The sequence below is a fragment of the Phyllobates terribilis genome, unplaced genomic scaffold (assembly GCF_046119375.1).
Source record: "Phyllobates terribilis strain yellow unplaced genomic scaffold, ASM4611937v1 Scaffold_1__5_contigs__length_1240528914, whole genome shotgun sequence".
In the NCBI taxonomy this organism is placed as follows: Eukaryota; Metazoa; Chordata; class Amphibia; order Anura; family Dendrobatidae; genus Phyllobates; species Phyllobates terribilis.
In genome coordinates, this window is record NW_027362761.1 from 906,772,890 (window position 1) to 906,794,039 (window position 21,150).

The 21,150-nt window shown below is 42.7% G+C and overlaps 1 protein-coding gene across 3 annotated transcripts in view; it reads right to left on the reverse strand.

Moving 5' to 3' along the window:
- The window catches only part of BBS7 (Bardet-Biedl syndrome 7), a 66,696-nt gene that overhangs the window by 15,921 nt on the left and 29,625 nt on the right, over positions 1-21,150 (reverse strand). For all 3 annotated transcript variants that reach the window (XM_073641215.1, XM_073641221.1, XM_073641225.1), the window contains 2 exons: positions 19,960-20,062; positions 1,467-1,659 (listed from right to left, as the gene is read on the reverse strand). In XM_073641215.1, the coding sequence (XP_073497316.1) occupies positions 1,467-1,659; positions 19,960-20,062 (296 nt within the window). The remainder of the gene's footprint in view (positions 1-1,466; positions 1,660-19,959; positions 20,063-21,150) is intronic.

Below are 21,150 nucleotides of genomic sequence, written 5' to 3' on the forward strand. Positions count from 1 at the left end.
GATCTGTGGGGGGTCCAGCACCTGGCTCCCTCACCGATTATCTGCCCATATCTCCGGTGGAGACCAGATGTAAACATTAAGTGGAGTTACACAGCTGCATTTTATGTGTAGCATCTGCTGCCAGGAACTGCAGAACAGCTCCCAGTCTATTAGTAGGAGCGACGTGCAGTACCTGGCATTGGCCCCTACACACTGAACTGACCTGTGCAGTGCAGCTCCATTCAATATGTTTACAGCCATCAGGGCTAATAAACGCTCAGAGATGTAATCTCTCTCTTGATATGGCTTTATAAATGCCATCTGCTGCTGAAATGTCGCTTTTTTTTCTTTGTGCTGCAACTAATAAAGAAATTTACTGAGAAAGACATTTGGTGCCTGGGATGTTTTTTCTTTAGAGCTAATAACCACTCATAGGTGGGAGTGACCATTGATTCCTTTGGGTAGGTCATCAATATTATATTTCTGGTGTATCCCTTTAAAGAACTGTATTCAGTCCGGCCTTGCCTGGATTTTACAGTGCTGCAATAAAGTGGCTTCAAGTACGATGATACATCCACAATACAGGCATCTTGTAGTCACAGACAGCCGGATACCCTGGTTCTTGTGGTCCCTGTCATCTTGTGATTGTTTGAACAGCAGCCAAGTCGCACACCCGACGAGTCTAACTATCTAGACCCAGCACAGACGATGCCTTCTCCTATAAGTGTTCTGTGCCCTAGTTAAAATTGTAGTAAAAATAAATGAATGAAATTGCCCAAAGATTTTTGATGACCTTACATAACCAAATAAAAGTTAAATGCTAGTGGACACAAATGTATATTCTATTTTAAGGTTTATTGGATCTTAAAAAATAAATTGTATTTACTGTCTCACTTTAAAAAGTCAATAATTATAACAAATCCTAAATACCATGGGTGGAATTAATAAAGACTGGCGTTGTATGTAAAATTCTGCTGGAGTAAGACGTGCCAAATTCATTAAGAAGTGCATGTCTCCTAATAAATTTCGCTCACTTTTTGGGCTTCCAGAGTCAGAAAATGTACCATAGTCAGTGTCTAGCCTACATTTCTGCTATAATTTATGCCACTTTCCGGCGTAATGGTAGTGAATCCATTGTATAGTGCTAGAATATGCCCCCATCCAACGCCCAGCCATGAAAAAAGCAAAAGACACAACACAATGCCCAACTTTGTTTTGTGCAAAAATGTGTGACTTTTATGTGCCAGTTTTCTGGAGTAAGCAGAATGATGTATTCCTGCATCTGTCCTGGGTGTAACAAAAAATGTGAAGATACTACTTAATATCCTGGTCATATACTCAGAATCATGTGCAGGATTCAGGATTATTGCAGGTATCATTGCACATGCACGCACACAACATATACACACACGCACAGTAGCACACTTCATTTTAAAGACAAGAAAACTTAACTGAAAATATTTTCAATAATAATGGTGACTACCAACCTGTATCAGCACATTGTCAATAGCCATCTGGACCTCTAGGATAAGGCTGTAGCTGGCATCGTCTTTATTCAGTGTAAACTTGTCATTGATGCTGAATACAGGCACAGCGGAGACAGCGGTGGTGGACTGGGATGAGTGCTGGTATCTCTCCCGCTCCTGAACAACTTTAAACTGAAGCTGCTCCAATTCAGCCCTGGATATAACCATACATCCGTGTCATAAGTCGTAGCCTGTCGTATGTTACTATGCTATAGTGTGTGACACGAGTACTGGGGAAAAGGAAAAAAATCAGTGCTGTGCAAATCAATACGGCAAAGCTGTCTTAGCAATTGTGATGTGTATTAAGTGTTACTGGCAGTACGTTCACCACTGATTGCTGGATTTTTTCTATATCTGCTTCACTTAGTTTGCTCTGTGCTTCTGGTTTGAAGCACATAATATGTGGTCATGGAAGATGATGTTGCTTTATTATTATAGCATACAGTACAGACCAAAAGTTTGGACACACCTTCTCATTTAAAGATTTTCTGTATTTTCAGGACTTTGAAAAATTGTACATTCACACTGAAGGCTTCAAAACTATGAATTAACACATGTGGAATTATATACTTCACAAAAAAGTGTGAAACAACTGAAAATATGTCTTATATTCTAGGTTCTTCAAAGTAGCCACCTTTTGCTTTGATGACTGCTTTGCACACTCTTGGCATTCTCTTGATGAGCTTCAAGAGGTAGTCACCGGAAATGGTTTTCACTTCACAGGTGGCCCTGTCAGATTTAATAAGTGGGATTTCTTGCCTTATAAATAGGGTTGGGACCATCAGTTGTGTTGTGCAGAAGTCTGGTGGATACGCAGCTGATAGTCCTACTGAATAGACTGTTAGAATTTGAATTATGGCAAGAAAAAAGCAGCTAAGTAAAGAAAAACGAGTGGCCATCAATACTTTAAGAAATGAAGGTCAGTCAGTCCGAAAAATTTGGCAAACTTTGAAAGTGTCCCCAAGTGCAGTTGCAAAAACCATCAAGTGCTACAAAGAAACTGGCTCACATGAGGACCGCCCCAGGAAAGGAAGACCAAGAGTCACCTCTGCTTCTGAGGATAAGTTTATCCGAGTCACAAGCCTCAGAAATCGCAGGTTAACAGCAGCTCAGATTAGAGACCAGGTCAATGCCACACAGAGTTCCAGCAGCAGACACATCTCTACAACAACTGTTAAGAGGAGACTTTGTGCAGCAGGCCTTCATGGTAAAATAGCTGCTAGGAAACCACTGCTAAGGACAGGCAACAAGCAGAAGTGACTTGTTGGGCTAAAGAACACAAGGAATGGACATTAGACCAGTGGAAATCTGTGCTTTGGTCAGATGAGTCCAAATTTGAGATCTTTGGTTCCAACCACCATGTCTTTGTGCGACGCAGAAAAGGTGAACGGATGGACTCTACATGCCTGGTTCCCACCGTGAAGCATGGAGGAGGAGGTGTGATGGTGTGGGAGTGCTTTGCTGGTGACACTGTTGGGGATTTATTCAAAATTGAAGGCATACAGAACCAGCATGGCTACCACAGCATCTTGCAGCGGCATGCTATTCCATCCGGTTTGCGTTTAGTTGGACCATCATTTATCTTTCAACAGGACAATGACCCCAAACACACCTCCAGGATGTGTAAGGGCTATTTGACCAAGAAGGAGAGTGATGGGGTGCTACGCCAGATGACCTGGCCTCCACAGTCACCAGACCTGAACCCAATCAAGATGGTTTGGGGTGAGCTGGACCGCAGAATGAAGGCAAAAGGGCCAACAAGTGCTAAGCATCTCTGGGAACTCCTTCAAGATTGTTGGAAGACCATTTCCGATGACTACCTCTTGAAGCTCATCAAGAGAATGCCAAGAGTGTGCAAAGCAGTCATCAAAGCAAAACTTTGAAGAACCTAGAATATAAGACATATTTTCAGTTGTTTCACACTTTTTTGTTAAGTATATAATACCACATGTGTTAATTCATAGTTTTGATGCCTTCAGTGTGAATGTACAATTTTCAAAGTCATGAAAATACAGAAAAATCTTTAAATGAGAAGGTGTGTCCAAACTTTTGGTCTGTACTGTATATGTAACCATAACTATACCCATGGACTAGGTCCACTGATCTACTATGTCTAAATAAAAAATATATACATTGTGATATTTGATCAGCATAAGTTTTTTTGCTGTCCAGTGTGATCAAGAGCTTGAAGTGTACAGGTTTCTCCACACCACTAAGGTCTCATACTCATCTGCGTGAAAAACGGACGAGTGCAATCCAATAAAATAATCTAATTGCACTCTGACTAATGTTATTCAGTGACTCCCTGCTCTTTTGCGATTTTTTTCTCAGATCGGGGTGAGAAAAAAAAAAAAAAAAAAATCGCAGCATGCTGCGATTTTCCACATATATCGGACGAGACTCGCCAATGCAAGTCAATGGGTGCGATTAAAAAAATCGGATGGCACTCAGACCATGCGTGTGCTGTCTGATTGCAATGATAGCTGTCTGATAGCTCACAGCTGTATACGTAGTCTTTACTGGTTATTAAAAACCCCAAAAACTATGATGTGGGGCCCCCCTATAATTAATAACCAGCAAAGGCTAGGCAGGCAGCTGGGGGCTGATATTATTAGGCAAGGAAGGGGCCATGGATATTGGCTCCCTCTCAGACTTAAAACATCAGCTCTCAGCCACCCCAGAAAAGACACATCTATAAGATGCGCCAATTCTGGTGCTTAGCATCTGCTCTTCCCACTTGCCCTGGAGTGGTGGCAAGTGGGGTAATAGGGTTGCGGTTGACGTCAGCTTAGTATTGGCAGCTGACATCAAGCCCGGTGGTTTGTAATGGAGAAGCCCCCATTACTAACCCCACTAATCCCATAGTCAATTGTTAAAAAAAAAAAAAAACACCCAGAATAAAGTCCTTTATTTTAAATAATGACACAGACTCCTTTATTGAATCTCAATTTATCAAAAACGATTATACTCACTGTAACGCCCAATCCATTGAAGCCAAAGTCCTCTGTAAAATAAGTAAAATAATAAACAACCATATTCCTTACCTCTCCAACGAGATGATAATAATCCATTTGTCCCGCAACGCGTCTAGCTCTGCTACATCTACTTGGCATGCTGAACACTTAGCATGATGCGAGCGTTCAGAATGTCAGGCAGCCGAGACACTGAGCTACGTATGCTAGCACACACCTCAGTGACTCACGGTGACGGGAAAAAGGTGAGCGAAGTTCATACCCAATGAACTCCTATCCACGCTTGTGGTGATGTCAGTGAGGTGACAGGACAGGAGTTTTTTGGATCTAAACGCCACTCAACTTTATCAAGTCACTGCTAGTCACTGAGGTGCACAAGCACACACAGCTCATTGTCTCTGCCGGTTGGCAGGCTGTATAGTTGCATGATGCAACAATTCAGCCTGCCGTCTACATGTAGCAGAGCTAGATGTGTTGCAGGACAAATGGATTATTATCTTCTCGTTCGGAACAGGTGCGGAATATGGTTGTTTATTTATTTTTTGAACTCTTTTACAGGTGACATGGGCTTCAATGGATTGGGCCTTATGTATAAGGCTTTTTGATGAATGTAGATTCAATAAAGGAGTCTGTGTCATTATTTCAAATAAATAAAATACAAACACCCAGAATAAAATACTGTAACCCCTTTAAAGCCCAAGACGTATTAATACGTATCTGCGCCCTGGGCTTTAAGAGCCTGACACATATTAATATGTCTTTGTGATCGCGCCCGCACACAGGCTGTGCAGGCGCGATCGCCGCCGGGTGTCAGCTGATTGTCACAGCTGACACCCGATGCTATGTGCTGGGAGCGGTCCCGCACGGCTCCCGGCACATTAACCCCCGCAATGCTGCGATCGAAGTCGATCGCAGAATTGCGGTGGCAAGGGGAGGTGATCGGGATACTCACCTCTCCTGCCTCCAGCGCTGTCTGCCGCGGCTTCCCGGATGTTGTCATGACGACCCGATGTCGTCATGACAACATCCGGGTCACCAGACAGCGGGAGGATATTTTGGTCATGTGCATGTGGTGCATGACCAAAATATCTTCTGCATCTGCAGCACTGACAGCCTGTATAGAACAGGGATGGTGCTGCATTCCTGTGCTATACAGGTGATCAGAATAAAAAAAGTTCCATAGTGGGACAAAGAATAAAAGTAAAAAAAAGTGTCACAAAGTGAAAAAAAAATAAAAAATTGTAAAAATATAAAAATAAATAATCCACCAAAAATCTAAATATAATGTACACATCAATAAATATTATTATAAAAAAAAACACCAAAACAATAAAAGTACACATATTTGGTATGCGTCAGGAAAGACCTGACCTATAAAACTGTCCCACTAGTTAACCCCTTTAGTGAACACGGTAAAAAAAAAAAAAAAAAAAAAAATGAAGAAAAAAAAACAATGCTTTATCATCATACCGCCAAACAAAAAATGGAATAACACACGATCAAAAAGACGAATATAAACAAAAATGGTACCGCTGAAAACGTCATCTTGTCCCGCAAAAAACAAGCCACCATACAGCTCCATCAGGCGAAAAATAAAAAAGTTATAGCTCTCAGAATAAAGCAATGCAAAAAAATAATTTTTCCTATAAAATAGCTTTTATTGTGTAAAAGCACCAAAACATAGAAAAACAATATAAATGTGGTACCGCTGTAAATGTACTGACCCGAAGAATAAAGCTACCTTATAAATTTTACCACACGCGGAACAGCATAAAAAAAAAAAAAAAAAAACAATTCCTGAATTGTTGGTTATTGTTTATTCCGCCTCCCAAAAATCGGAATAGAAAGCGATCAAAAAATGTCACGTGCCTGAAAATGGCACCACTAAAAACGTCAAATCATCCCACAAAAAACAAGCCATCACATGACTCTGTCGGCCAAAATATGGAAAAATTATAGCTCTCAAAATATGGCGATGCAAAAACTAAAAATGCGTCTTTTAGTATGTGACCGCTGTCAATCATAAAAGCCGGATATGATTCTGGTATCGCTGTAATCGCACCGACCTGAAGAATAAAGTCGTCTAATCACTTATACCGCACGAGGAACGGCGTAAAAAATAAACTCTCGGGTTAGGGTTGTGCTAGGGTTAGGGTTGTGCTAGGGTTAGGGTTGGGGTTAGGGTTGGGCTAGGGTTGGGGTTAGGGTTGGGCTAGTGTTGGACTAGGGTTGGGGTTTGGGCTAGTGTTGGACTAGGGTTGGGGTTGTGCTAGGGTTAGGGTTGGGATTTTTTTCAAAAGTAAAAAAAAAAAGATGATGACGATATGGCGACTAGTGTTGAGCGCAAGTGCTCGCTACTTGAGTTTGCATCGGGTGCTCGGGTATTCACTGGGTATCGCGGGTACTCGAGTGACATGCTCGAGTCTCCGCCCCATATGCTTCACGGCCAAAAAAAACTCTCGAGGATTGCCTGCCATGCACGAGCGCTCTCCGCATGTTTTTTTTTGGGTGTCTAATAACCGTGAAACATGCGGGCGGGGACTCGAGCATGTCACTCGAGCACCCTTGATACATGGTGCATACCTGAGTACCCAATGCAAACTCAAGTAACGAGCACTTGTGCTCAAGACTAATGACAACTTATTCAATATGATGACCTAATGTTATCAAATTCTGTGTCGTACCTCTGGGTTCAAAATGTTCACTATACCCCTTGATAAAATCCTTGAGGGGTGTAGTTTCCAAAATGGGGTCACTTGTGGGGGGGTTTCCACTATTTAGGCACATTAGGGGCTCTCCAAACGCTCTCGATTCCAGCCAATTTTGCGTTCAAAAAGTCACACAGTGCTCCTTCCCTTCTGAACTCTGCCGTGCGCCCAAACACTGTATTTTCCCCATGGGGTATTGGCGTACTTAGGAGACATTGCACAAAAGTTTTTGGGGTCCATTTTCTCCTCTTACCCTTGTGAAAATAAAAAAATTGGGGCTAAAACCTAATTTTTGTGGAAAAAGTTTGATTTTTTTATTTTCATGACTCCATGTTATAAACTTCTGTAAAACACTTGGGGGTTCAGGGTGCTCACCACACATCTAGATAAGTTCCCTGAGGGGTCTAGTTTCCAAAATGGTGTCACTTGTGGGGGGATTCCACTGTTTAGGCACATCAGGGGCACATCCGCTAATTATTCAAGCAAATTTTACATTCAAAAAGTCAAATGGCGCTCCTTCCCTTCCGAACCCTGCCGTGCGCCCAAACAGTGGTTTTCCCCCACATATGGGATATCTGCTTACTCAGGAGAAACTGCACAACAAACTGCATGGTGCAATTTCGCCTGTTAGCCTTATGAAAATGCAAAATTGGGGGCTGAAAAACATTTTTGTGGGAAAAATTTGAAAATTTTATTTTTACGGCTCAATGTTATAAACTTCTGTGAAGCACCTGGGGGATCAAGGTGCTCACCACACGTCTAGATAAGTTCCCTGAGGGGTCTAGTTTTCAAAATGGTGTCACTTGTGGGGGGTTTCCACTGTTTAGGCACATCAGGGGCTCTCCAAACGCAACATGGCGTCCGCTAATTATTCAAGCAAATTTTACATTCAAAAAGTCAAATGGCGCTCCTTCTCTTCTGAACCCTGCTGTACGCCCAAACAGTGTTTTTTCCCCACATATGGGGTGCTCAGGGGAAATTGCACAACAAATTTTGGGGTCCATTTTTTCCTGTTACTCCTGGGAAAAAAAATGGGTCTAAAAGTAACATTTTTGTGAAAAAAGTTAAACGTTAATTTTTTTTCTTCCGCATTCCAAAAATTCCTGTGAAGCACCCGAAGGGTTAATAAAGTTCTTGAATGTGGTTTTGAGCACCTTGAGGGGTGCAGTTTTTAAAATGGTGTCACTTTTGGGTATTTTCTGTCATAAGGACCCCTCAAAGTGACTTCAAATGTGATGTGGTCCCTAAAAAAATGGTTTTGGAAATTTTGCACAACAAAAATGGAAAAATGAGAAATCGCTGGTCAACTTTTAACCCTTACAGCTCCCTAATAAAAAAAAAATGTTGGTTCCAAAATTGTGCTGATGTAAAGTAGACATGTGGGAAATGTTATTTATTAACTATTTTGTGTGACATATCTCTCTGATTTAAGGGCATAAAAATTAAAAATTGCGAAATTTTCGCCAAATTTCCATTTTTTTCACAAATAAACGCAAGTGATATTGAAGAAATTTTACCACAGTCATGAAGTACAATATGCCACGAAAAAAACAATCTCAGAAACAGGGGGATCCATTGAAGCGTTCCAGAGTAATTACCTCAAAGTGACTGTGGTCAGAACTGTAAAAACTGGCCTGGTCATTAACGTGCAAACCACCTTGGGTTGTAAAGGGGTTAACAACTAGCAGCCCGAGTTCCAAACAAATACGTTTCGGAAGCTAGAAAAGCGTGATCTACATAATAAAAACTAACTCAAATTACCCATGTCTATTTGCTTTCAGGGTTTTTACATGATAAACAACAAAGTTGTCATAATTAATAAATTAGTAAATGGCATTACGGAAGTGTTTATTTGCTCTGGCTTTAATAAAAGCAAGGACAAAGAGGTGCAGTGTATAATATACAAAGCACCCTGGCCACACGTGAATGAAAAAAAGTTGCATACAGTTAGGTCCATATATATTTGGACAGAGACAAAATTTTTCTAATTTTGGTTCTAGACATTACCACAATGAATTTTAAACAAAACAATTCAGATGCAGTTGAAGTTCAGACTTTCAGCTTTCATTTGAGGGTATCCACATTAAAATTGGATGAAGGGTTCAGGAATTTCAGCTCCTTAACATGTGCCACCCTGTTTTTAAAGGGACCAAAAGTAATTGGAGAGATTAAATAATTGTAAATAAAATGTTCATTTCTAGTACTTGGTTGAAAACCCTTTGTTGGCAATGACTGCCTGAAGTCTTGAACTCATGGACATCACCAGACGCTGTGTTTCCTCCTTTTTGATGCTCTGCCAGGCCTTCACTGCGGTGGTTTTCAGTTGCTGTTTGTTTGTGGGCCTTTCTGTCTGAAGTTTAGTCTTTAACAAGTGAAATGCATGCGCAATTGGGTTGAGATAAGGTGACTGACTTGGCCATTCAAGAATATTCCACTTCTTTGCTTTAATAAACTCCTGGGTTGCTTTGGCTTTATGTTTTGGGTCATTGTCCATCTGTAGTATGAAACGACGACCAATCAGTTTGGCTGCATTTGGCTGGATCTGAGCACACAGTATGGCTCTGGATACATCAGAATTCATTTGGCTGCTTCTGTCCTGTGTCACATCATCAATAAACACTAGTGAGCCAGTGCCACTGGCAGCCATGCATGCCCAAGCCATCACACTGCCTCCGCCGTGTTTTACAGATGATGTGGTATGCTTTGGATCATGAGCTGTACCACGCCTTCGTCATACTTTTCTCTTTCCATCATTCTGGTAAAGGTCGATCTTGGTTTCATCTGTCCAAAGAATGTTCTTCCAGAACTGTGCTGGCTTTTTAAGATGTTTTTTTAGCAAAGTCCAGTCTAGCGTTTTTATTCTTGATGCTTATGAGTGGCTTGCACCGTGCAGTGAACCCTCTGTATTTACTTTCATGCAGTCTTCTCTTTATGGTAGATTTGGATATTGATACGCCTACCTCCTGGAGAGTGTTGTTCACTTGGTTGGCTGTTGTGAAGGGGTTTCTCTTCACCATGGAGATTATTCTGCGATCATCCACCACTGTTGTCTTCCTTGGGCGCCCAGGTCTTTTTGCATTGATGAGTTCACCAGTGCTTTCTTTCTTTCTCAGGATGTACCAAACTGTAGATTTTGCCACTCCTAATATTGTAGCAATTTCTCGGATGGGTTTTTTCTGTTTTTGCAGCTTAAGGATGGCTTGTTTCACCTGCATGGAGAGCTCCTTAGACCGCACGTTTACTTCACAGCAAAACCTTCCAAATGCAAGCCCCACACCTCAAATCAACTGCAGGACTTTTATTTGCTTAATTGAGAATGACATAACAAAGGGATTGCCCACACCTGTCCATGAAATAGCCTTGGAGTCAATTGTTCAATTACTTTTGGTCCCTTTAAAAACAGGGTGGCACATGTTAAGGAGCTGAAACTCCTAAACCCTTCATCCATTTTTAATGTGGATACCCTCAAATGAAAGCTGAAAGTCTGAACTTCAACTGCATCTGAATTGTTTTGTTTAAAATTAATTGTGGTAATGTCTAGAACCAAAATTAGAAAAATGTTGTCTCTGTCCAAATATATATGGACCTAACTGTATGTGTTTTATGCTAAAGAATTAATTCGGAAGCTTGGATTTCTAGCACATGCATTATTGTAAGATGGAAATCCCTTAATAAAACTTCATATATCTGAAACCACTTCCAATTAAAAAAAAAAAACGAATTACATTTCTGGATTCCCTGCATTTAAATAAGTATTTCATAAGCAGGTTGATTCTGTGTTATAGCATTAAGTTTTGAGTTAATCAGAAAAGAACAGATCAGTAAAAGCTGTGTTGGTAATGGAAGAGCCAGAGAACCGTATATACTCGAGTATAAGCCGACCCGAGTATAAGCCGAGGCCCCTAATTTTACCACAAAAAACTGGGAAAACGTATTGACTCGAGTATAAGCCTAGGGTGGGAAATGCAGCAGCTACTGGTAAATTTCCTCATCCTGGTACGCATTGCTCCCTCATCCCCAATCCTGGTATGTATGGCCCCTTCATACCCAATCCTGGTATGCATGGCCCCCTCATCCCCCAATCCTGGTATGTATGGCCCCCTCATCCCCCAATCCTGGTATGCATTGCACCCCTCATCCCCAATCCTGGTACGCATGGCCCCCCTCATCCGCAATCCTGGTACGCATGGCCACCCTCATCCCCAATCCTGGTACGCATGGCCCCCCTCATCCCCAATCCTGGTATGCATGGCACCCCTCATCCCCAATCCTGATACGCATGGCACCCCTCATCCCCAATCCTGGTATGCATGACCCTCCTCATCCCCAATCCTGGTATGCATGGCCCCCTCATCCCCAATCCTGGTATGTATGGCACCCCTCATCCCCAATCCTGGTATGTATGGCACCCCTCATTCCCAATCCTGGTATGCATGGTCTCCCTTATCCCCAATCATGATATGTATGGCCCCCCTCATCCCCAATCCTGGTATGCATGCTCCCCATCCTGGTAAGAATGGCACCCTCATCCCCAATCCTGGTATGTATGGCACCCCTCATCCCCAATCCTGAAATGTATGGCCCCCTTCATCCCCGATCCTGGTATGCATGCTCCCCATCCTTGTATGCATGGCCCCCTCATCCTCAATCCTGGTATGTATGGCACCGCTCATCCCCAATCCTGGTATGCATGGCCCCCTCATCCCCAATCCTGGTATGCATGCTCCCCAACCTGGTAAGAATGACCCCCATCCTTGTATACATGGCCCCCTCATCCTGGTATACATGCCCCCCCACCTATTACTGCACACATGAAAAAAGAATAAAAAACACTCCTACTCACCTTCCTTCCTCCCCTCTGCTCCAGCGCTGCGTCCTGTTCTGCCAGCAGCTCATGTCAGCATCTGAGCAGCGCATGACATCATGACATGCACCCTCAGACTCCGACGTGAGCTGCGGGGATATTCACTCCTCTCCACGCCGGGACTATGGGCGTGGAGAGGAGTGAATATCCACGTTCTTTAATAGCGGGCACACACTGTTAGCAGCGCTGCAGCTCCAGCTGCGGCTCAGCGGTCCTCCATGCCTGCTACTAAAGAGAATGAATATTCACTCTTCTCCACGTCCATGGGAGTGGAGAATTGATTAATATCATGAATTGCTGATCCCTAGGCTGAATTTTATTTAGTTTCCTGCTTAATTTAAATATTTCTTTACTTTTTAGAATTGTGTCTAATAAAATTCATTTTTTAAATTTGAGCATATATCTCTTCATTTTCATGGACTAGCATGTAGGATTTGTTGATTTATTTACTATAGTATAACCCGGTGATTATTTATATTATATATATATATATATATATATATATATATATATATATATATATACATACATATACACACACACACACACTTCTAGAAAAATAATTTCTATATATTAATATCTATCTATCTTTTAGGTTTTTTTTTTATCTTACTTGTCATATTAACTCTGTATGTGCCTCCTTTCCGCTATGTTGCAGATTCATTGTGGATACCCTGATTGAATTGTTTTTAATAAAAATATGTTTTTGTATCTTTTGACAGTTATCTCGGTTTTCTTCTCTCTTTTTTACTAACATCCGAAACAATAGTTTTGTAAATTATTATATGAACTGTGCACGGACGACAACAGTTTTCTGTATGAAACTCTCAACAGTTTTTTATACATTCATGTAACCTTGTAACCATCTATTACTGTGAATATTTGATTCAAAAAGCCATTTTCCCAGTATAATTGTCAGATTGTAGTAGCGACTAAAAAAAAACAATTGTTTTTGTGTGCAATCTCAGAGAACCATTTCATTTTCTACTATATACCAGTTCTCCCTAACAGTGGATCATATTATATCTCCCATTGGGATATGTATAAAGGAAAGCACAATCTTCTTTCTTGTCTGTCTATACCTTCTACTGGTATTGAGAAGCAACTCTCTTATATTCCATTTTTTACAACATGCAATGCATCTTCATTTATTGTGAGGGTAACCCCTTACTCTAAGCCAGTTGCATAGGTCATCTGCTTGTAAATTAAATGAATCTTCTTCACTGTTATCCCTCCTATAGCATAAAAAATTGCCCATATGGGGGAGATATTCTAACATGTAGCAAGTAGTGTTGAGCGACACCTTCCGATATCAGGAAATATCGGATCGGATTGGATCGGGCCGATACTCAAAAAGTATCGGATATCGCCGATTCCGATACCGGAAACCAATGCAAGTCAATGGGACACAAATATGGGAATGAAAATAAACCCTTTCTTTCCTTGTAGGTTAATTCTACATGAAGGAAAACAACTAACAATAATGTAGAATGTATTGGGGGAGGAGGTTGCCCAAATCGATGGGAACAGTGCTCACAGTGAAACATGAAAAGCCGGAAATTCAGCAGCAGCATACACCGGTACCCGAAAATTTAGAACAGAAAGATAGAGCATCACACATAGATTAGATAGATAGAAACATGTCAGTCACATATATAAGAAGTACAGTGACAGTGTTGCTTACTGTACTTGTCATTTAGAGTAAAGGATTTATTTAAAAAAATAATAGTGTTTTCGTGCACCGTCTCTTTAAAAAAGCCGGCCGGCAATTCAGCATCGGTACCCGACAATTTATAACAGAAAGAATAGAGCATCACACATAGAATAGATAGATAGAAACATGTCAGTCACATATATAAGAAGTACAGTGATAGTGTTGATTACTGTACTTGTCATTTAGTGTTAAAATAAAGGATTTATTAAAAAAAAAAATTGGCGTGGGGTTCCCCGTAATTTTAGTCTCTAGCGGAGGTTAAGCAGACGGCTGGGGCAGATGTTTGAAGCCTGGGAAGGGGGTAATACCCATGGAGCTTCCCAGGCGACTAATATCAGCCCCCAGCTGAATACCTAGCCTTTACTAGCTATTAAAATGGGGGACCCCCCCAAAAAAATGACGTGGGGTCCCCCCTATTTTAATAGCTAGCAAAGGCTAGAAAGACAGCTGGGGGCTGATATTAATAGCCCAGGAAGGGTGCCATGAATATTGGCCCCCTCCCAGGCTAGAAACACCAGCCGTCAGCCGCCCCAGAAATGGCGCATCCATAGGATGCGCCAATTCTGGCACTTAGCCTCCTCTTCCCACTGCCGTGTAGCGGTGGCAGTGGGGTAATAGGGTTGGGGTTGATGTCAGCTTATAATGCCAGCTGACATCAAGCCCAGGTTAGTAATGGAGAGGCGTCTATAAGACACCCCCATTACTAACCCCATAGTCAAAGTTAAAAAAAAACACAAACACCCAGAATAAAGCCCTTTAATTGAAATAAACACACAATTCTTTATTGTTTTAAATTAAACCATACTTACCATCACGCCCATTCCAGCTGAAGCCAACGATCTCCTGCAATAAAAGAAAAATAATAAACCAACATCATCATTACCTTTCCATGGTTCCCACGACAGCTCCAGCTCTGCTACATCGAGATGACAGGCTGGATCGTAGCAGAACGCTGCCATCCAGCCTTTCATCCCGCAGACACTGAGAAGCGCAGGCTTGCTTGCGCTCCTCAGTGTCAGGCTGTGACGGCATCCAGATGAGCCGAGGTCATGTCCAATGAACTCGGCTCACCTCAAGCACGTCACTGACAGCGTGGGAAAATTCTCCTGCACTCAGCGCTTCAGCGTGAGAATTTTCCCACGCTGTCAGTGACGTGCATGAGGCGAGTTCATGTCCAATGAACTCAGCTCACCTCATGTACGTCACTGACAGCGTGGGAGAATTCTCACGCTGAAGCGCTGATTGCAGGAGAATTTTCCCACGCTGTCAGTGACGTGCATGAGGTGAGCTCATGTCCAATGAACTCAGCTCACCTCATGCACGTCACTGACAGCGTGGGAGAATTCTCACGCTGAAGCGCTGAGTGCAGGAGAATTTTCCCACGCTGTCAGTGACGTGCATGAAGTGAGCCGAGTTCATTGTACATGAACTCGGCTCATCTGGATGCCGTCACAGCGAGACACTGAGGAGCGCAAGCATGCCTGCGCTTCTCAGTGTCTGCGGCATGGCAAGCTGGATGGCAGCTTTCTGCTGCGATCCAGCCTGTCATCTCGATGTAGCAGAGCTGAAGCTGTCGTGGGAACCATGGAAAGGTAAGGATGATGTTGCTTTATTATTTTACTTTTATTGCAGGAGATCGTTGGCTTCAGCTGGAATGGGCGTGATGGTAAGTATGGTTTAATTTAGAACAATAAAGAATTGTGTGTTTATTTCAATTAAAGGACTTTTTTCTGGGTGTTGTGGTTTTTTAAATACTTTACTAGAAATTCATGGCGGTCATGTCTAATATTGGATTTCGGGCTTAGGGCCAGCTGATAATGCCAAGCTGGCCCTAACCCCTTCATTACCCAGTGAGCCACCGCACCAGGGCCCTGGATGAGTTGGGTACAGCGCCAGAAGATGGCGCTTCTATGAACGCGCCATTTTCCGGGGTGGCTGCGGACTGCAATTTGAAGCGGGGGGGGGCCCAGAAAGCTTGGGCCTCCCTGCGCTGCAGATTCCAGCCCCCAGCTGCCTAGTTGTACCAGGCTGGACAGAAAAATAGGGCGAAGCCCCACATATTTTTTTTTTTTAATTATTTCATGAAATTCATGAAATAATAATAAAAAAAAGGGCTTCCCTATATTGTTGTGTCCGGCCAGGTACAAATTGGCAGCTGGTGGTTGGGGGCAGCTCGTTCCTGCCTGCTGTACCTGACTGGACACAAATATAGTGCGAAGCCCCACGTCAATTTTTTTTAAATTATTTCATGAATTTCCTGAAATAATTTAAAAAAATTGACGTGGGGATTCGCACTATATTTGTGTCCAGCCAGGTACAGCAGGCAGGAACGGGCTGCCCCCAACCACCAGCTGCCTATTTGTACCTGGCCGGACACAACAATATAGGGAAGCCCTTTTTTTCTTAATTATTTCATGAATTTCATGAAATAATTAAAAAAAAAATACGTGGAGCTTCGCCCTATTTTTGTGTTACAACTAGGCAGCTGGGGGCTGGAATCTGCAGCGCAGGGAGGCCCAAGCTTTCTGGCCCCCCCCCCCCGCTGCAAATTGCAGTCCGCAGCCACCTCGGAAAATGGCGCGTTCATAGAAGCGCCATCTTCTGGCGCTGTATCCAGCTCATCCAGGGCCCTGGTGCGGTGGCTCACTGGGTAATAAAGGGGTTAGGGCCAGCTTGGTATTATCAGCTGGCCCTAAGCCCGAAATTCATGGGGTCACGCCAATATTAGACATGACCGCCATGAATTTCTAGTAAAGTATTTAAAAAAACACAACACCCAGAATAAAGTCCTTTAATTGAAATAAACACACAATTCTTTATTGTTCTAAATTAAACCATACTTACCATCACGCCCATTCCAGCTGAAGCCAATGATCTCCTGCAATAAAAGAAAAATAATAAAGCAACATCATCCTTACCTTTCCATGGTTCCCATGACAGCTTTAGCTCTGCTACATTCACATGACAGGCTGGATCGCTGCAGAAAGCTGCCATCCAGCTTGCCATGCCGCAGACACTGAGAAGCGCAGGCATGCTTGCGCTCCTCAGTGTCTCGCTGTGACGGCATCCAGATGAGCCGAGTTCATGTCCAATGAACTCAACTCACCTCATGCACGTCACTGACAGCGTGGGAAAATTCTCCTGCACTCAGCGCTTCAGCAGGAGAATTCTCCCACGCTGTCAGTGACGTGCATGAGGTGAGCTGAGTTCATTGGACATGAACTCGGCTCATCTGGATGCCGTCACAGCGAGACACTGAGGAGCGCAAGCATGCCTGCGCTTCTCAGTGTCTGCGGAATGGCAAGCTGGATGGCAGCGTTCTGCTGCGGTCCAGCCTGTCATGTGAATGTAGCATAGCTGGAGCCATCATGGAAAGGTAAGGATGATGTTGCTTTATTATTTTACTTTTATTGCAGGAGATCGTTGGCTTCAGCTGGAATGGGCGTGATGGTAAGTATGGTTTAATTTAGAACAATAAAGAATTGTGTGTTTATTTCAATTAAAGGACTTTATTCTGGGTGTTTGTGTTTTTTTTTAACTTTGACTATGGGGTTAGTAATGGGGGTGTCTTATAGACGCCTCTCCATTACTAACCTGGGCTTGATGTCAGCTGGCATTATAAGCTGACATCAACCCCAGCCCTATTACCCCACTGCCACCGCTACAAGGCAGTGGGAAGAGCGAGGCTAAGTGCCAGAATTGGCACATCCTATGGATGCGCCATTTCTAGGGCGGCTGACGGCTGGTGTTTCTAGCCAGGGAGGGGGCCAATATTCATGGCACCCTTCCTGAGCTATTAATATCAGCCCCCAGCTGTCTGCCTAGCCTTTGCTAGCTATTAAAATAGGGGGGACCCCACGTCATTTTTTTGGGGGGTCCCCCATTTTAATAGCTAGTAAAGGCTAGGTATTCAGCTGGGGGCTGATATCAGTAGCCTGGGAAACTCCGTGGGTATTACCCCTTCCCAGGCTTCAAACATCTGCCCCAGCCGTCTGCTTAACCTCCGCTAGAGACTAAAATTATGGGGAACCCCACGCCAATTTTTTTTTAAATAAATCCTTTATTTTAACACTAAATGACAAGTACAGTAATCAACACTATCACTGTACTTCTTATATATGTGGCTGACATGTTTCTATCTATCTAATCTATGTGTGATCATCTATTCTTTCTGTTGTAAATTGTCAGGTACCGCTGCTGAATTGCCGGCCGGCTTTTTTAAAGAGACGGTGCACGAAAACACTATTATATTTTTAAATAAATCCTTTACACTAAATGACAAGTACAGTAAGCAACACTGTCACTGTACTTCATATATATGTGACTGACATGTTTCTATCTAATCTGTGTGTGATACTCTATTCTTTCTATTCTAAATTGTCGGGTACCGCTGCTGAATTGCCGGCCGGCTTTTTTTAAGAGACGGTGCACGAAAACACTATTGTTTTTTTTAATAAATCCTTTACACTAAATGACAAGTACAGTAAGCTGAGCGCTGCCAGCCAGCTTGTCATCCTTCAGAGACACGGCAGAGCGCAGGCATTATGGGAACTTCCGATTCCAGTATTCGATATTGTAAAAGTATCGGAACTCAGTATCGGAACTCCGATACCGCGAATATCGGTCGATACCCTATATTTCAGTATCGGAATGCTCAACACTAGTAGCAAGTCATAACTTTCGATGTGCAGTAGGGAATTAGTTGCTGTGACTTCTGATGGCAACTAGTTACTAAGTCACCATTTTACATCTTAATGAAATCTAGGAGTCTGCTGTATTCTTTCTAAGTAGCTATTAAAGGGGTTGTCCATTACTTTATATTACCACCCCCCCCCCCCAATGTATCCCCCGTGGGGCCCCTAAGGATTTTTGTAATTACCTTATATTGCAGATAATGCCTGTGATCGGCGCTTTCACTGGCCGCTCACAGGCATCACGTGCCCCCCGGGGTGCAGCAGGCTCTGACATCCGCTGATGTCGCAACAAGTGCTGGCAGCAGCCAGGGGTCTTTGTCTTCCGCGTTCCAGGTGGATGCCAGGCTGTGGGCGGGGTTACCCCCCACGTCACACTTAGCATCCACCGCGCGCTCTGCCTCTCCCCATTCATTGGGAAAGTGTGCGGTGGATACTGGGTGTGACACGGGGGAAGGTAACCCCGCCCACAACCTAGCAGCCATCGCGAGGACCCCAGCGCTGAGCCACGCCTCACTTGTCGCGACGTCAGCGTGGGGTCACGTGATGCCTGTGAGCGACCACCGATAGCGCCGCTCACAGGCAGTATCAGCAACGTAAGGTAATTACAAAAAGTCTTAGGGGCCCCAGGGGGATACATTGGGGGGGGGTAAAATAAAGTATTGTACAACTTCTTTAACTAAATGGCACACTCTCTTTTAGGCTATGTTCACACGTTGAGTTTTTACTGTGTTTTTTCCCGCAGGGAAAACCTGCTCTCTTGGCAGTAAAGAGGCACTAACAAAAAAGCAGGTTTTAAGGAGTTTTTGCTGCTTTTTTTTGTGGTATTTTGTCAGGGTACATAGTCTTTTGTGTATAATGATAAAGTTTAGTGCATAAAAAAAATAACCTGATTCAACTTCCTCAGGTTTTGGCACCACGCAATAGGTGAAACATGCTGAAAAAAACACTGAAAAAATGCTGAAAGAATTGACATGCTGTATTTTGCAAAAAAAGCAGCTCTTTGACAAAACAGGAAAAAAATATGTGCATGATATTTCTGAAATCTCAGACTTTGCTGGTACTCTAAAATCCAGCTGAAAATTTACATAAAATAATGCTGCAAAAATGCAACGTGTGAACGAATCCTGAGGTGTTGGCAGGAAAAATGCACAGAAAAACTGTGCAGAAACCCCCTATGGTATATGTGCGCACGTTACGTATTTGCTGCACTTTAGTCATGTTTTTTTCTATTTTGCACAGATTTGTTGGATAAACTGAAGTTTCATATAAGCAGAATGTCAATTCTTTCAGAGTTTATGCATCTATTCTAATGAATGAGAAAAATGCATAAAAAAGCATTAAAAAAAAACCAAACATGTCACAAATGGTGCATTTTTAATGCTGCGTTTTTCCTGCCAACCCTTAGTGTTTGCTAAAATAGCTCCAGGGACCTTTTATGTTATAGAGATAACAAGATGTAATAATTAATATTAGTCATTTTTTATATATTTACCAGCTCTGACCTTAGAGATGATATTTTGGTCTGCATTTCTTGGCTCATCTTCAGCTCCTCACCTGGACCAACTTCTTTATGAGTCGGTTCTGTCGTAAGTCCAGAAACCCACCCTACCAGAAACACACAAGAAACATGCAATTTGTAATCACAGCTAAAAAAATGGCTCCTTGAAGTTATTAGAAATGGCTGTTCTTGTATTGTCAAACTCAATCAAGTATCCAGCTAATACCCTTTCACAAGTAAGGCTCCATTTGTACATTTGGTACAATGTCCATGGGCTATTTGATTTTTTTAATGGGTTAACACAGAGACCGATAGAGTAGAATGGATCTCAGATCAGAGTGCGAGATCCGTGATATTCAGAGCAACAGGGATAGGTAAAACATTGGTGCAAATCAGAATGTTTCCAATCTGTATCCATATCACAAGGATCTGTTGCATAGTGATACATTTATATACAGACATCTGACCTTCCGGGAGGCTTTTACTGCCTTTAGGAACTAACAGACCTCTTTTAAAATGCAACCAGGATGACACCAAACAAAAAAAAAAAAGTCTGCTACTTAGGAATAGTAAAATTCATATTGATGTGTGAATGTAGCCTTTGCCACTAAAATGAGGCCTTTATATTTTTTTATGTGAATTTGCTGGAATAAGCAGCTTCATAGGGCAATTTTCAAAGTAACAAAATAGAAAAAAAAATATACAAGGGAAGATTTACCGTATTTTTTGGACTATAAGACGCACTTTTATCCTCCCAAATTTTGGAGGAAAATGAGAGGTGTGTCTTATAGTCCGAATGTTGGGGGGGGGGGGGGTGTATATATATATATATATATATATATATATATATATATATATATATATATATATATCTACTGTGTGGGGTGTGAGGGGAGCGGTAGTGATGGAGGAACGGGGCACAGGAGGCAGTAGCTGCCCGCTGCAGCCTACACTGTCCCCGCTGCTAAAGAAAATTAATATTCCCTGCTCCCCACGCCAGGACTGTGTGAGCGGGGAGCAGTGACTTCATGCTCCTTAATAGCCGGCACACAGTGTATCCGCAGCGCGGCTCCTGCTGCTGCCGGGCGATCGCGTGTGCCCGCTGTTAAAGGGCATGAATATTCACCCCCCTCCACGCCCATGGGAGTGGAGAGGGGTGAATATTCATGCCCTTTAATAGCGGGAACACGCGATC